Raw genomic sequence first — 16,643 nt, forward strand, 5'->3', positions numbered from 1 at the left:
CAGGGGAATAACGATGTCTTGAGAAACCCGAGGAAGAGATCACGTTTGAGACATCGGAACGTGGGAGGAAGAAGGCAAGAACTCCTGTCAAGAAAGACAAACCGTGACGCGTGACTCCGCCGCCCAACAAGTATGGCGACTTCGTCTCACGTTAGGAAGCATGGAAGTATCTTATTTTATTTTAGTTTATTTTATTCTATTTTTGGTAGTTTAATTAATCTTATTTCTAAGTCTTTATTTTTGGTAGTTTTCGTTGTTGATTCTTTTCCAAATCAAAGTAGAATCAACCTAGGATCTTTAGTCTATAAATATGCCTTGTTATTCTTTTTCCAGACTCATGAAATAACAAGTTTTTCCTTACTTTTGTTTATCTTTCACGCAAGATACACTCTATCTCGATTGATCGACGGGGCATCGCTTCCCCGCGACTTCCTCGCTACTCGCTTTTATCTCGTTAAGGGAGCAACCCCGTAACACAATATATATATATATATATATATATATAATAAAACCGAAATGAATGTGGCAGGGAAAACATGTTCAAGGACAGAAAATGTATTTTTCCTAAATGTAGCAATCAATTCTCTTAACAGGCCGATGTAGAAATGCATATTTATTGAAATAAAATAATTTTAGATTATCATAGACTACCATTACCTGCACATGAAAAATACAGAGTATCAGTATTAATTATGATGGAATTTCTCTAAAGTCCTACATACCCTCTACAACCATTGGGGACCTAGTTTGCTCAAACCAAAGTTATCTATGATGGGACCATATTATTTAAAGTTTCCAATAAATAAGGGTTACTCCTCCCTGTTACAATCTTATTATATACTTATATGACATTATTTAATATGCTCCCTATGTACATGCGTTATTAATGATTATTAATTAAGATCGTACCGACTAAGATTCTATGAAATTTATATTTCATTGTAATTTATTGTCACCCGCATGCAATAGCCACTCTTTCAATTTGATAATGAATGATTTATGTAGATATTTTGCATGTCCATATGTACCTAGAGCTACACTCATATGCATGCGCGGCACAGTGATCACGGGTCGAACCCGGCCGAATCCCAATTTCAACCAACACTATCCATTTCAATTGTATTTTAAAAAATAAAGGGTCCTAGCCCTAATTTGCAAACGAATGTGACTCTAGCTTTGGAGCCTTTTGCCTCCAACTTGTTTTAGTGGGATGGTCGAGGAAGAGGGAGGTGTCGGCCCGTGGAGGAAAGGGAGGTGGCAGCGGTAAGGAAGGTGGAGGATGGGGACAAAGGGAGGTTGGGCGGCGTGGTGAGGAGGGGATGAGGCGCCAACATAGATTTCATGTGGCCCACATGATGTGGCGGCACGCATAAAAGACCTCTTCTGTATTTATTAATCAAAATTAGCAATATACGTCTATTTCTTGCAGCAAAATGGCGATTCCGTCGCCGCCCCCACACTCCGGTCCGACATCATGTGAGGGGGTTCAATCAGGGTACACAGTAGCCCGTTAAGGGGGAAACCCCCCATAATCCGGCCCGACATCATGTGAGGAGGTTCAATCAGGGTATGCAGTAGCCCGTTAAGGGGGAGGCCTTAACCCACTGGCTGCCAGAAGCCCATCTCCCAAGGCCTCACACTTGTGCCTGAGAGATGGAAGCAACTACACGACAGCAGTGGGATTCGAACCCAGGCTCATTGCAGCAAGATCTGCCCCTCCGTTGCCAACTGCGCTACGCCCCTGTGGGCGATATACGTCTATTTCTTGCATTCATATTGAGCGGTTGATAATTATTGGTGGAAACGGTTCCATGCATATAGTTGCACACAATAGTTTATACATCACAAGACAATCGACTCTCCACGCACATATATACAGGCATGCAAATTCATGAAATAAAGGACACAATTATCAGGCCAATCTATCGCTCTTTCTCTTGACTCTGAATATAGAGTCGTGGAAAATAGTTTGATCTTCAAGTGCATGAAGAGGAGGAGGCAACGACGTTGAGGAGGGGGTTGAGGAGGCGGCAGTGACGAGGGGAAGGAGCCAATGGTGGTGAGGTGGGGGAAGAGGGCGACAGTACAGGAGGAGGAGGAGAAGGGGGAGATAGTGGCAGCGGTGAAGGAGGATGAAGGGGAAAAATCATAATTATATGTCCAACGCTACACGAATTCCAATTTTAGTATGTAGTTAAATTAATCATTTTCGTTTATAGATATTTTATTAACATTGTCCACTACTTTCTCCAATCCCAATACATTTATGATAAACACTTGAACGTACAAGAATGGAGAAGCAGCAGCATCGCCTTTCTTCCGTGAGTAGCCGTTCCTGGTGCTGCGCGTACTCCGTCCGGCCCTCCTTCTCCGTCGCACGAGGAAGCTCTGGGTCGCCGCAGCAGTCGCGCTGTCAGCCTCGTGTCGGTGCTCGGCTCGCTCGCTGCCCGGCAGCTCCACACACCTAAGCTAAGTACTCTTTCCCCCTTCCCCTCTTACTCGATTTCTTTGAGTCTTAGTTTCCTTGGTGCAGTAGCTATGTAGGGGATTTCATCTGATTTTGTTGGAGGAATTTTGATCAAAGTGTCTTAAGGTTGTGATCTTGGAGAGGATTTTATCTCACTGGAATGTGCTTTTACACATATATATGCCACACTATTCTCTATTAACTGTTATGCTTTGGCTAAGCAATGGCTCCTAAAGATCGCGTCTTTGGTAAATGTTGTTATTTCGATGACTTCCTAGGTGGTCATGCTTCTGCGATTCTAAGTTCTGGAAATTTCGTGGTGTTCTAACGTGATGCAAAGAATGGTGTCTTGGGGATTACCTCACGAAGTAGTTACTGTTTCTTTTACTCCGCTCCTAGGACTCTGATACGAACCTCTATTATTATTATTATTCAGTTTAGATATTATAGGAATTTAGCATATCTTTTTTTATATCTTTGTTTTCTTGTTCATTAAGTCAGTAGCATTATAAATAGGATAGACTGTTATCTTTTTTATTCATTCAATCAATTAATAAAATCATTATCGTTTGCCCACTTGTGGAGTATCAAGCATCCAAAATTATCTATCGCTGCCGACAAGATTCATTCTTGCGCCCAGCTCTATCTCCGGAGATCACCGCCGACCCAAGACTTGGGCGCCGGATTAATCAACGGATTTAAACTCTCAACGCTGCCGACGGAGACTCCTCTACGCCAGCCCTATCCTTTGTCCGCCAACCCTTAAACGAGGGCGCCGGAATTGTGGTGTTATAGTTGTGAATTCGGACGGAATTCACCGTTAGGAGCAGGAGGCTCTTAACAACTGGTCCTTTCATTGAGAGCTGACCCTCCCACCATCTCGAACCGAAGCTACACCGCTGCCCGACGGAAAACATTCCGCGCACAACAACTACTTTGGTTGTCGAGTCCCGCCTGTCCGCCGAGCTCTAGCCGCAGGACAACACTACTTCTGCAACGCCGACGGGAAGGATTCCCGCGTGCCGCGACGAAGTCAAACGATCATCATCCCCCACAGCCACCCTCAGTCCATCAACATGTCATACGACTACGCCGGCTATCGCCCGTCGTCAATACGACTTCCCTCAGGCCACACAGCCATTCCATCCTTACCAGCCGGCCCAACCTCGCCGTGTAACCAGTTGGGACCCTCCGAGCAGCCGGGTGGAAGTACTCCGTCCGCCGTCGTGGCCTGATCCAGAATCACCCTACGTCTCACACCACTTGGATCCACCTGATCGTCGCCCACGGCCGAGATACCAGCCCATCGAGTACCGCCATCGCGCGCAAGACGCTTGGCCCCGACATTTCGGTGGCTACATCGAGAGGGGTGGCCACCTATCTGATCGCGGAGAGCATCAGACCCAATTAGGGTTTGATCACTACCCGACAACCGCAACGCAGCAGCACCGCCCAACGTGCTGGGACCCACCGGCGCAACAGCAGGACGGCGGCTACCCGACCGTTGACCGGCCCCGACGCTCGGAGACGTGCTGGGACCGACCTCGCCCTCGGGAGGAGGTGAGAGCGCGAGTCCAGCCCTCCTCCCACCAGCCCTGCTACTCCACCGAAAAGCCAACGCGGGACCTGTATAGTCAGCCCGCACGTGTGACCAGTCAAACTCCAGAGCAGCCACGCCTGCCGCTAATACGGGTCTCCCAAGCGGAGAAGTCAGAACTGTCCAGGTTGGGTCTCTGCTCGCACTGTCCCGAGAAATGGGTGAGGGGACATGTGTGTAAGCAACGTATTCTATGTTATGCGGATGATGGGGAGGAGTTTGAGGAGAACATTCAAGATGAGAATTTAGTCGAAGAGAAAACTGATAATACTCCCACGATAGTATTCGGTGATGATGTTCCCAATGACGTTACCGATGTTCACAATGATGGCGCTCCTCTTGATGTTCCAAACAACGAGTCCCCTGGAGAGTTCGTCAAGAACAAAGTGATTGTCAAGAATGACAATGAGTCACCGCAAGTACTCGTTGGGGTATATGATGAGAAGATTGGTGAAAAGGAGGAGACATTGCTAGAAGATAAAGAGGAGGATGGTTCTATTGGTGAAGTGGAGAAGATAATCGCCTCACTCAATGTTGTTCAAGTGTCATCCAAAAATGTTGTTGGAAATTGTTGGGGCAAGAAAGGAGATGGTGCTTACAACGATTTGCCCGTAATTGCTTGTGTCTATGTGGATTTGAATGTCGGTGATGTTCCAAGTATGAATCATCGATCAACATCGCTCGACAAAGATGCAAGGTTGATCCCTCCGAGTAATGACATGCCATGCTTGGGCATTCTGGGAGGCGTGGACAAGATTTTCGATTTGGCAAGGTATTTTTCCGACAAAGTTGGGTCTCCTTTGTTGATTTTTTATGGAAGTGAAGAAGGGAGACGTTCATCTATTCGGTGTGTGTTTGATCCAGGAGGAGTTGCCTCACCGAAGCTTCTGCTTTCAACTCTCCTTTTTGCTTCGTGGTTCCCACCTTGAGGACAAGGTGGATTTTAACCGTGGGGGAGTTGATACGAACCTCTATTATTATTATTTAATTTAGATATTATAGGGATTTATCATATCTTTTTCTATATCTTTGTTTTCTTGTTCATTAAGTCAATAGCATTATAAATAGGATAGACTGTTATCTTTTTTTATTCATTCAATCAATTAATAAAATCATTATCGTTTGCCCACTTGTGGAGTATCAAGCATCCAAAATTATCTATCGCTGCCGACAAGATTCATTCTTGCGCCCAGCTCTATCTCTGGAGATCACCGCCGACCCAAGACTTGGGCGCCGGATTAATCAACGGATTTAAACTCTCAACGCTGCCGACGGAGACTCCTCCGTGCCAGCCCTATCATTTGTCCGCCGACCCCTTAAACGAGGGCGCCGGAATTGTGGTGTTATAGTTGTGAATTCGGACAGAATTCACCGTTAGGAGCAGGAGGCTCTTAACAGACTCACAGCTTGCTCTCTTGTTTTTTGGTTCCTATGGAGGGTAGGAAATTGCCTGCAGGAACTCTGCAGAACTCTACTCACTTGCTAGGCTCACTGTTATCCTCCAATCTCTCTAACTCTCAACTCGCTATTGTGGCTGAAACTTCTAAGTGTGTGGGAGGGAAATTTGATGGTGGCACGGGTGTTCTTATAGGCAAGCTTTGGTGTACTTGGGTGAATTAAATGGCTGATACTGTAGTTTGTCTCTACTTTGCAGCATATCTCTTCATTTGATCCACTTTGCAGCACTTTAATTTAAGATATTTTGATGTTATTTGGTGGTACTAGGTACTTGGTTGTTAGCTTCATCTTGTTCCCATATGGCTACTTGGTGGCCGGTACAAAGCAGATTTCAGGTGCTGCTATATGTGTGGAGGATTTCAGGATTTGACTTGCCCTTATTGGTGAGTTTCGTCTCTTATTGCTAAAGAAGGGTTGCCCCTTTTCTCCTAATAGTAGTTTCCTTAATTCCTCTTGTTCCTTAGCCATTAACACTTGTTTTATCTTGCAGGAGGAAGATGTGACTTGGCTGCCACATTGCTGTCCGTGGCATGGGTTCGCTGCCCTGGGCCCGATGGGCTGTTCGGACACGGGCTGTGATTTGGGCTTGGAAAAAGAGGCCCAAAGTGCAAGCAAAACAATATTTTATTTCCTTATGCTTTTGGTCCTTTCATGAGTATTTGTAATAGTATAGTCTCCCATATTCCTTTCTTTCCATTCATAATTTACCCGTGAGATGATCATATAGGTTAATGTATTTTATTGAAATGTATGTGAGCATTTTCGTTCAAGGAGAACAACTTCATATTGTAACGGCCCGAAAATTTTGTGAAGATGTTGATGCATGGAATATATATGTGAAATGGTAAGGTAACACGTGCAAGGAGAAACATGAACTTGGGATTTCGATGTCAAGGCTCCTTGGACTCGAGGTAGTGTATTCTACATTAGGTCTTAATTCCTGAATTAAGTCTACGCTATTGCATATAGAATCTTATGTGCTTTTATGTGATCTGTATATGTTATTTATGACGTGAAATATGTGAATTTTGTATATGCGATGGTATTGTGAGAGTTGAAAATTAATCTGTTTATCTGATCTGATATGGTATGAAAAGAAGATGCTGATGTGTTATGTTAGTAATTATTGAAAATGAGTATTGATATGAAAATGAGTATATTTGACTGTGTTTACGCCCCGTGCTTGAGTGTGTTCTGTGGGTACAATTGGCATGCCATAGGACAGCAGCGCTGCATTATCTGTAATCTCTCGTCTTCTGGATAACCGAAGCGAGGATCGTCTGTTATCTGATGGGCCCCTATCTGATCTGTATGATATGCACCCTAATGGGTGGTCTGATTATCTGTCTGCACCCTAATGGGTGGTCTGTGCGGCGTCCTCTCGAGGACCATGGCCGCGTCTGTATCTGATTCTGTTTCTAATATGGTCCGCGTACCCTAGTTTGTCACTAAGTACTTAATGGGGCTATATGTGTTCTGATATGTGAGAACAATGGTGATTGTTATGTGTTATGATAAACCTGGTACATGAGAGCAGATTTTGTTATATGTGTTTGGATATGTGAAAACTATATTCTTATGTGAAAAACGATATTATGTGATGCTAAATGATATATTCTGATGCTAATGATCCTCTGATGCAAAAAGGGTGAATCTGACATTGTTTGATATGATTTGACGTTGTATGAAGTTATGATGTTGCTCGACACTAGCAATTGATAATTGATCATGTTTATTGGTATATTATGAGATTATATGATTATGCCTTCAGAAAGTCCCAAGAAATCAAAGGAGGAAAGGTCAGACTTTTATTGTTGGTTATTTTGATATGTATATGGTTATGAGAATGTTGACGATCTGTATACGCATTGGTTTATAATTAATATTGTGACATATTCTGTGGTTAACTCGATAATTGGTGATGTGCACTTTACTTTGTGTTCTATCTTATTGGTTTATGGATTTATATGTGACTATGTATCTGGTAAATTCCATGAGATCCAGGAATGATGACCTAAACTTATGATTATGATGTTGGGGGTTTCTGATACTAGACATATGTAAATAGATATGATGAGGTAGGCTTTGGAGTGTTTTCTGGATTAATAATAATGAAAACACATAGGTTGCATAACGTTTACTTAACTCCGGAAATTAGGCTCTAATGTTGATTATACTACTGGGCTTGTTGAAGCTCATTCCATTCCTCTTTTTCCCCCTGCAGATTAATTCTTTCGATGTACAGCTGTTCAAGTCGGGTCACTAGCCAACCTTTTTGTGTTCGGAAAATTCTTTCAGATGTTCTAGATGTGGCATGTATAGAAAGTGTAATGTAGTTCAGACGTTTCATTTACTTCGCTATCCAGGTTGTATAAATATATATATAGACTTTCGGAAACAGGTTTATGGTCTAATTTCAGACGATATATAGCAGTTTTTCCGTTTGCCAAGTAAAGGAAAATAATATCTCTCTGTATATAAAAAAAGAATCAAGGATTTTCTGTTAAGTCGGGATTGGTACTGAAAGGTGACATCACTTATTCGATTATTAAATTAATCGGGTAAGGGGTGTTACACATATCCTTGTATACGTTCCTTTTATTTCATAACATACATTAGATTGGTATAGTTCGTTCGATTATCTCTTAAATTTTTGTTTTGTGAACTAACAATATCAAGTATCAACAAAGGGGTCACGAGTTCCATTTCAATCAACGAAACTAGAGAGCGTCATTCTCTAGTTTGACCTTTAAACATGAAGGAAAAGGGGTAATGTAAGAAGCGGGTATTACATATCGTTACTGTTCTGAAATATTTCGGTAAAGTATCATACTTTATTGGAAATTGTGGTATACCAAAAATTCGATATTTTTTAATATTTTTCCCGTATAATAAATTCGGTATATCGGCATTTTCGTATTTTCACGCCGAGTGGAGAATATGTTAGTCTAGTAGTATACCTTATTCATTTCAAGGTGAGAAATCCGATTCAAAGAATGTTTGCAACCTGGCGAAAATCAATATTTGAATGGAGTAATTACTATAGTCTTTGTTGGAGGTTTCAATTATTATACCAATGATAACTGAAAAATAAATGACTGAAATTTGGAGAGAGAAACAAAGTATTGAATACAAATCATACTATAGTAACTACTTATACTACATGTTTTGTTAGTATAAATAGTAGAAAGAAATTTGAAGGCTCATCATACAACACTCCAACCAAAAGAGATGCAAAATTGAATATTAATTTTATCTTCATAGAATTACTGGCACTTTATTAAGTGAAATGTCATAATTAAGTACAAAGTAATTTTGAATTACAATAATTTATTGATTCACTTACCTAATGCCAATATGCCATAAAAATTCTGTTATAGGAAGTTTTATTGATCAAATATTGTGAGACAACTCCTTAACTATATATGGAGAATTTATTTTGGTCCAACTTAATCAGGCATGGTGTTTAGCTTGGGATTATTACTTTCTGTCTCATAAACATTGATTGAGGAGGGCTTTATGAGATTCCTACTAATTAAATGTTTCATGCTAATTAACAGTGGTACATCCCCGTGAATGTTATGTTATTTATGTACGATGGAGTATCAATTAACTTCATAGAACTATCATACTCCATCTGTCCCATTAGAAATGAAACGTTTTCTTTTTTAGTTTGTCTCATTAAAAATGAAACGTTTCTAAAAATAGAAACAATACTCTCTCTACTTTTTCTTCTCTTACTTTACTCTTTCTTCATTAACTCACAAAACAACACTATATAAAATTCCGTGCTGAAAAGCAAATGTTGCATATTTAATGGGACTGAGGGAGTATAATGTATCCATTTCATACATACTGTCCAACATTTTATTTTTTTCTTTATTATAAAATTAAGAGAGTGTTTTTTTATTGATAGTAATTCCATATGTGAATAATATGTACTAATGAATTAGATTAATGCATAATTAATTAGATTTTGTATTGCAATCATCTATTAAATTCTACCCATGTAAGATCATCTATGCACCCTAATCTACCTCGTTTATTTTTTATTTAATTATTTTCTTTATTTCGACGTAGGTACATCCGTGTAGACCATGCATGCACTATAGTTCACGTAGACTGGGTCGATGGGATCGACCGACCCTATCGTCAGCATACGAGGGACGTAAAATTCCATTACGTACGACATGACAGGGTGTTGTCGACCACACAGAAGATTCTCACGACAGATTTTCTGTAAGATCTCTTAAATGCTTGAATACATAAACTTTGATACTATTCTGTCGGATGTTTATGTACGGATGCGTGTAATAAGGAACTTTATACAGGCTTAATAGAAAGTTTTGTTTTTAGCAGTCGGGTTGACATCTGACGTCCACGATCCTCTTCTGCACCGGGACATAGGCCGTCTGCAGCGTGATCTTCGACATCACCCCTTTCCGTTTTCGAAGGTCCCTCGACGCGATCTCTGACTCACCAACGAAAACCTCTCGACGCGACTGCAAAAAGTAAAAAATAACTTCTTCAACCGAAAATGACAGACCACAACGTCAGCAAATCCGCGACGACCTTCACTGTGTCCGATCCCAACCGACCCTACCTACATTCGACACTAATTCACACATAAATATACAAACAAATGAAACCAAATGTGAGATTTTGATTCAATTCAACATGATTTTATTTTGCATTACATACACCCGATCCCTAACTCTATATTTCTTACTATACCGGCATACTACTTTCTAATTTTTTTGTGTATAGTAACTTCATAACTGCCCGGATTATACCAAAACGAAACAAGAGAATTCAAAAATGCAAGCATCTAAATAAATTAGAAAAAATAAAAATAAAAATGGATCCAGTAGGAAGTGAGTTGTATGGAGAGTGAGTGGAGTGAGAAAATTGGAAAAAAGGAAAGAGAAGAATTAACTGGGATTCACCATACAAGCAGAGGAAATTTAAACATCATATACCAACCCCAAAGCCTTGCAATAAAACCACCCCACCCCCACCATTAATGCCATCACACCCTCTCTGCAATTACTCCATTCCTGCCGCATCTTCTTCTTCATCATCCCTCCTTCGTCTTCTTCACCTTCTCCTTCTCCTTCAACCACTTCTAACTTTTTTCCCTTCTCTCTCCCACTATTTTTTTTCATGTCCTTTTCCTCTCCTCGCTGTATCCAAACAATTCTCACCTAAATTCCACTCACAAGAAAAGCACCGTTGTAATAAAACCACAAATCTCTTCATCTCTACACCTCCCTTCACTCCAATCTCCTTATCTCCGATAGTCATCTCTCTCTCACAGAAAACCCTAATTCCAGATAAGGGTTTTCATCCCATTTCATTTATAAAAAGTAAATCCATTTCATTCGATTCAAAAAACCACCTTAATTTTCGCCTTTTTTCTCACATTCCTGTTTTATTTTTTGGTTAATCCCGTGGGCGGTTACGACTAGCAACGGTCTAAAAAAATAGAGTGGCAAATTTGAGTTCACACTGGAAAAAGAAAAACCTTCCCTGCTAAATACAATTTCTTGTTTGAGTGTTTGAGTGCATTGGCACGTCACGACAATGGAGATTAGAAAGTCTTGTTTTGAACCCCAAAACCAGGAAATGGAAAAGTGCATCAAACCTTAAAAGAAACAAGCAAACAAAAGGCGTCCATCGCTAGTCTGTTGTTACATGTAACTATCCCATTTGCTTTTCTTTCCCCCCTCTGCCAGAGAATCTCTACACTTACTTTTAGAAACCCATCCCAACTCTCCATCTCCTATATAAACCCCCATTTGCCAGAGTTTTACACCACACCACACCACACCACACTTTCTTAGGGTTTATTTGGTTGTGCTTCATGCCATCTTCTCCGTTTGAATAAAATTCTCCGGCCACCCGAATAATCCCGAAGCTCTGCTAGAAAGAATAGCTGGTGAGTTTTAAGGCTCTCTTCAAAATTGAATTACAATTTCTCTTGTTATTCATTTTATTTCAACACTCTTTCTCAATGTGGAAACACTAGAGATCTGATTAGTCCATTAATCAAGTTTATTTACTTTCTCAATGTCGAAGAAATGCTGATAAATATGTATAGATCTTTGTTATTAACATCTTAATGCTTCAAGATTGTGTTTCTCTTTCCGTTTTTAATCAAATGTTCTATGCTTGTACCTTTGTTTAGTTACTTTCTTTTTTTAAGTGATGGTTGCGTTTTTCTATGAGTCATTAATAAGGCTTGATATGTGTGACAGATATGTTTCAGCCAAATATGTTCGATGGCCACCACCACTTGCTGGAGATGGCGCAGAAGACGCCGGAAAACGAGATGGATCCGATAAGAGACGAGGAGTACGAGAGCAGATCCGGAACTGATATCATGGAGGTGCCATCCGGCGATGAACAGGATCCGAATCAACGCCCGAAGAAGAAGAGATACCATCGCCACACTCAGCTCCAGATCCAGGAAATGGAATCGTAAGCTTTTTCTACTAATTCTTATCTTTATCTCAACTTTTATCTTTTTTTTTCTTTGCTCAAATTAGTACTCTTGCAGATTCTTCAATGAATGCCCTCACCCGGACGACAAGCAGAGGAAGGAGCTCGGCCGTCGTCTGGGGCTAGAGCCGCTGCAGGTTAAGTTCTGGTTCCAGAACAAACGCACCCAAATGAAGGTGAAGTATTTACATATATGTATATATCTCCGTCTTTAATTTCCTGATTTTCTATCAGTTATTAAAAAGAAGCTTATATACGCAGGCGCATCATGAGCGCCATGAGAATTCTCAACTGAGGAACGACAACGAGAAGCTTCGCGCAGAGAATATTCGCTACAAGGAGGCTCTCGGAAACGCCACTTGCCCTAACTGCGGCGGCACAGCTGCCATTGGCGAGATGTCGTTCGACGAGCAGCATCTCAGGATCGAAAACGCTCGTCTACGAGAAGAGGTAAGTATTCGGAAACAAGATGCTCAACATGTTCACTCAACGTATGTTTAATTATCTGCAGATTGGGAATATGCAGATTGATAGGATTTCTGGGATTGCTGCGAAATATGTTGGGAAGCCAATGCTGCCAACCTATCCTCCCTTAGCCCCGGGCTCGTCTCGGTCACTTGATCTTGGAGTTGGGAGCTTTGCTGCTGAGGCTGGGGATGTTTTTGGAGCTGGTGATCTTCTCAGGTCTGTCTCGGGCCCTACTGAAGCTGATAAGCCCGTGATAATTGAGTTGGCGGTCGCAGCAATGGAGGAACTCGTCAGGATGGCTCAAGCTGGTGAGCCCTTGTGGCTGCAAACCACTGAGAATGGTGTGGAGCTTTTCAGTGAGGAGGAGTATGCAAGGACCTTCCCTCGCGGGATCGGCCCCAAGCCGTTAGGGTTGAAATCTGAGGCCTCCCGCGAGTCGGCTGTGGTCATCATGAACCACATTAGCCTTGTTGAGATCTTGATGGATGTGGTATGATTAATTTAATTTTTTCTCATTTATATACTCCCTCCGTCCCCTAATAGGAGTCGTTGTTTGACCGGGCACGAGTTTTAAGAAATGTAGAGAAAAGTTGGTTGAAAAAGTTAGTGGAATGTGGGACCCACTTTTTTATATTGGTTTTATAATAAAATGTGAGTGGAGTGAGTTAGTGGAATGTGGGGCCTACTACAATTTATGGTAAAAATGAAGAGTGACTCTTAATGGGGGACGGTCCAAAATGGAAATTAACGACTCTTATTCGGGGACGGAGGGAGTATAATTTAAATGCTTAATTTATTTTGATTTTGATTTTGATTTTGATTTTGATTTTGATTTTGATTGCAGAACCAATGGTCGAATGTGTTTGCTAGCATTGTTTCGCGATCTGCGACTTTGGAGGTGTTGTCTACTGGTGTTGCAGGGAACTACAATGGAGCTTTACAAGTGGTATGTTTATGTTTATATATGTATCATGATTGATTATGTTATGTTTATATAGATGTGTGGATAAGTAATGTGGTTGTTGTTTTCATTAGATGACTGCTGAATTCCAAGTGCCTTCTCCTTTGGTCCCGACTCGGGAGAATTACTTCGTGAGGTACTGCAAGCAACACCACGACGGGACTTGGGCCGTTGTTGATGTCTCTTTAGACAACTTGAGGCCTGCTTCGATCTCAAGATGCAGGCGCCGGCCGTCTGGCTGTCTGATCCAGGAACTTCCTAATGGATACTCTAAAGTATGTGTACTAACTGAGAAACATATAACCATATATACCAATCAATTAATTGTTTTAATTTGGTAGGTGACATGGATTGAACATGTGGAGGTGGACGACCGGGCTGTCCACAGCATCTACAAGGCACTGGTGAATTCTGGGCTCGCATTTGGGGCGAAGCGCTGGGTCGCGACTCTTGACAGGCAATGCGAGCGCCTAGCTAGTGTGATGGCTAATAATATCTCTGCAGGCAACGTTGGAGGTACGGTTTCATTCACTTTGCACGCTCAATAATTTCGCGTTGCGACTAATCATAATGATGTGTGCTGCAGTGATATCTTCGCCGGAAGGTAGGAAGAGCATGCTGAAGCTGGCAGAGAGGATGGTGACGAGTTTCTGCACGGGCGTGGGAGCTTCGACTGCGCATACTTGGACAACGCTGTCGGGAATAGGCGCGGATGATGTTCGTGTGATGACTAGAAAGAGCATGGATGATCCAGGCAGGCCACCCGGTATCGTGCTCAGCGCTGCTACTTCCTTCTGGATCCCTGTCCCGCCTAAGCGCGTCTTCAACTTCCTGCGCGACGAGAATGCCAGAAACGAGGTATATCATCTACTTATTCACTATTAATCAATTTCCGCGTAATGAATCCAACTAACACGCTTTTGCTCCTACGGACGAAGTGGGACATCTTGTCGAACGGCGGCCTTGTTCAAGAAATGGCGCACATTGCCAACGGCCGCGATCCAGGAAACTCGGTCTCCCTGCTCCGCGTCAACGTAAGAATAATAAACAATAAATTAAATGGATGAGTTCTTCTGTTTGGTCGCGTACTAAAATGTGAATTACATTTTTTTCAGAGCGCGAATTCGAGCCAGAGCAACATGCTGATACTGCAAGAGAGCAGCACTGATGAGACGGGATCGTACGTGATCTACGCTCCTGTAGATATTCACGCGATGAACGTCGTGCTAAGTGGGGGAGACCCTGACTATGTCGCCCTCCTCCCCTCGGGTTTCGCCATACTCCCTGATGGACCAAGTGAGGAAGATGGCGGAATCCCTGAGGTGGGTTCGGGCGGATCGCTCCTCACGGTGGCGTTCCAGATACTTGTTGACTCCATTCCGACTGCCAAGCTTTCGTTGGGATCCGTGGCAACGGTGAATAGTCTCATCAAATGCACCGTGGAGAGGATTAAGAGCGCCGTGGTATGCGACGCCGCGTAGCACTAGCAACCACCCTCATGTAACTACCTAACTAACTCCATCTTTCATTAATCATAGTATAATTTTTAATTTTATTTTTCACTAATTTTACGGCTTGTTTAATTTTTTTGGCGCGATACGACAAGTTAAGAGATTATGTATATTTTATAATTACGTTTATCTTTTTTTTAACAAAACGAGGAAATTAAACAGAGCGATGATTTGTTTTTCGTAGGAAAGGAGTGACGGGGTGAAGTCAAGAACGCGCCACAGCGGCAGGCGATTAGGGTTCGAGTATCGACTCGGTCCGTTAACTGGAGACCAGAGTAAAATAAAGAAGACCTAGCTCTAATGGTGTGCTGCTCAAATGTGTTGCGACTCTTTTCTTTGCCAACTAATTTCTTTCATTTTATTTCAGTTAAGGTTTTAAGTATAAGTAGCCCAAAGAACTTGCTTCTTATTAACCAACTACAATTTATTTTCCATTTTTTTTTTGTTACATTTCTATTTTATAGTATCATTTCAATCTATGAAGCAATCTTGCATTTCTATTTCTGTCTTGCATTTTTTAATTATTTAACTCTTGGTATGAATATTCATTATACTTGTAGGACAACTTAGAGTTCTCTTAGGCCCATTAACCCATTAGATTCTATGAAATTATGGTATTGTTTTATGTATTTAAATGATTTTAGGAGGGATATAGTATGCATGCTTAATGACATAGGGTTGTGATAAAATACAAACTCATATATTGTACAAACTTCAAACTTTTCAACACAGTATCAATACAATGTCAACACAGTGTGAAATTTCAAGATTTTGATGTCAACACAATGTCAACACAACATCAACCGTTGACATTTTTTGTTACTATTATTTTATCATCTGTTGATATTTTCTAACGGCTTAGATCATAGTTTAGAGTTTGTACAATATTTAGAATTTGTATTTGATCACATTTCTAATGACATATATATAGAAAAGATATAGCTAAGCAAAACTTATCACATCATCAATCAGAAATAGGCTTTTATTTGCCTTCATAGTATTAGGTATACTTATTTATTTCTTTCCATATAACGGATAAAATTGCTGGTTATTGCCTTCATAGCCATTAGCTACTTATTTAGTCCCCCCTTCCATATAATGGATAAAATTGCATTCAAATTATCAAAACTCCTCCCTTGATATACTAAAAAGAATCAGAATATATTAAAAGAATAAACTGTACTTTTAGCACAATTATATTACATAAGATATATTTTTCAAATCATGCATGTAGTATAACAGAAAAATTATATAGTTATATGTATATAGCTGGTTACTGTCTTTATATGATTGCATTAGCTACTTATTTTTCCCCTCCCGTATAATGGATATAATTGCATTTTGATTATGAAAACTCCTCCCATCATATTACATAATATAATTATCAAATCATTTAGTGAATTAGTGTATAGATAACAGGATGGATAAATAGCATACTATACTATAAATATTTAACACAACTTTCAGTATGCAAAAAAATTGAACAAATGGTTGTATATAGCCGATATCAAAATTATACTCCTTATTATAGTTTGGTATATATGATTTAAAACTATGTAGGCAGTCGTCGATACATAGATGTAACAAGTTCAAAAATTACCGTTATGTTTGTCCCTCACCAAATTTGTTGATCGAAAAATATATAAGTAGGTACCATTAATATAAGGTCTAGTCACTTTC

The 16,643-nt window shown here is 40.8% G+C and overlaps 1 protein-coding gene and 1 long non-coding RNA gene across 5 annotated transcripts; both read left to right on the top strand.

The window, feature by feature from the left end:
- Positions 1-6,401: 6,401 nt before the first annotated feature.
- On the top strand, positions 6,402-7,977 carry LOC121774111. The gene is made up of 2 exons (XR_006044924.1): positions 6,402-6,433; positions 7,747-7,977. It is a non-coding gene; the product is annotated as an uncharacterized LOC121774111 (long non-coding RNA).
- Positions 7,978-10,554: 2,577 nt separating this feature from the next.
- Positions 10,555-15,463, top strand: LOC121773752 (homeobox-leucine zipper protein MERISTEM L1-like). Of its 4 annotated transcripts, none has more exons than XM_042170667.1 (12): positions 10,555-11,460; positions 11,780-12,002; positions 12,082-12,199; positions 12,285-12,473; positions 12,535-12,981; positions 13,336-13,437; positions 13,527-13,727; positions 13,794-13,968; positions 14,039-14,310; positions 14,385-14,486; positions 14,568-14,952; positions 15,148-15,463. In XM_042170667.1, the coding sequence occupies exons 2-11, from the start codon at positions 11,782-11,784 to the stop codon at positions 14,931-14,933; spliced, it is 2,193 nt and encodes a 730-aa protein (XP_042026601.1). In that variant the 5' UTR covers positions 10,555-11,460; positions 11,780-11,781; the 3' UTR covers positions 14,934-14,952; positions 15,148-15,463. The 4 variants fall into 4 exon arrangements, with proteins under 4 accessions (XP_042026601.1, XP_042026602.1, XP_042026603.1 ...); XM_042170668.1 differs by having other exon boundaries at positions 10,556-11,460; positions 14,391-14,486; XM_042170669.1 differs by having other exon boundaries at positions 10,556-11,460; positions 12,550-12,981.
- Positions 15,464-16,643: the final 1,180 nt, after the last annotated feature.

This window comes from Salvia splendens, chromosome 17 (genome assembly GCF_004379255.2).
Source record: "Salvia splendens isolate huo1 chromosome 17, SspV2, whole genome shotgun sequence".
Taxonomy (NCBI): Eukaryota; Viridiplantae; Streptophyta; class Magnoliopsida; order Lamiales; family Lamiaceae; genus Salvia; species Salvia splendens.

Coding starts and splice junctions, on each gene's coding strand:
- LOC121773752 (XM_042170667.1), top strand. CDS start 11,782: ATGTTTCAGCCAAATATGTTCGATGGCCACCACCACTTGCTGGAGATG. Junction 12,003..12,081: donor CAGATCCAGGAAATGGAATC/GTAAGCTTTTTC, acceptor GTACTCTTGCAG/ATTCTTCAATGAATGCCCTC. Junction 13,969..14,038: donor CTCTGCAGGCAACGTTGGAG/GTACGGTTTCAT, acceptor TGTGTGCTGCAG/TGATATCTTCGCCGGAAGGT.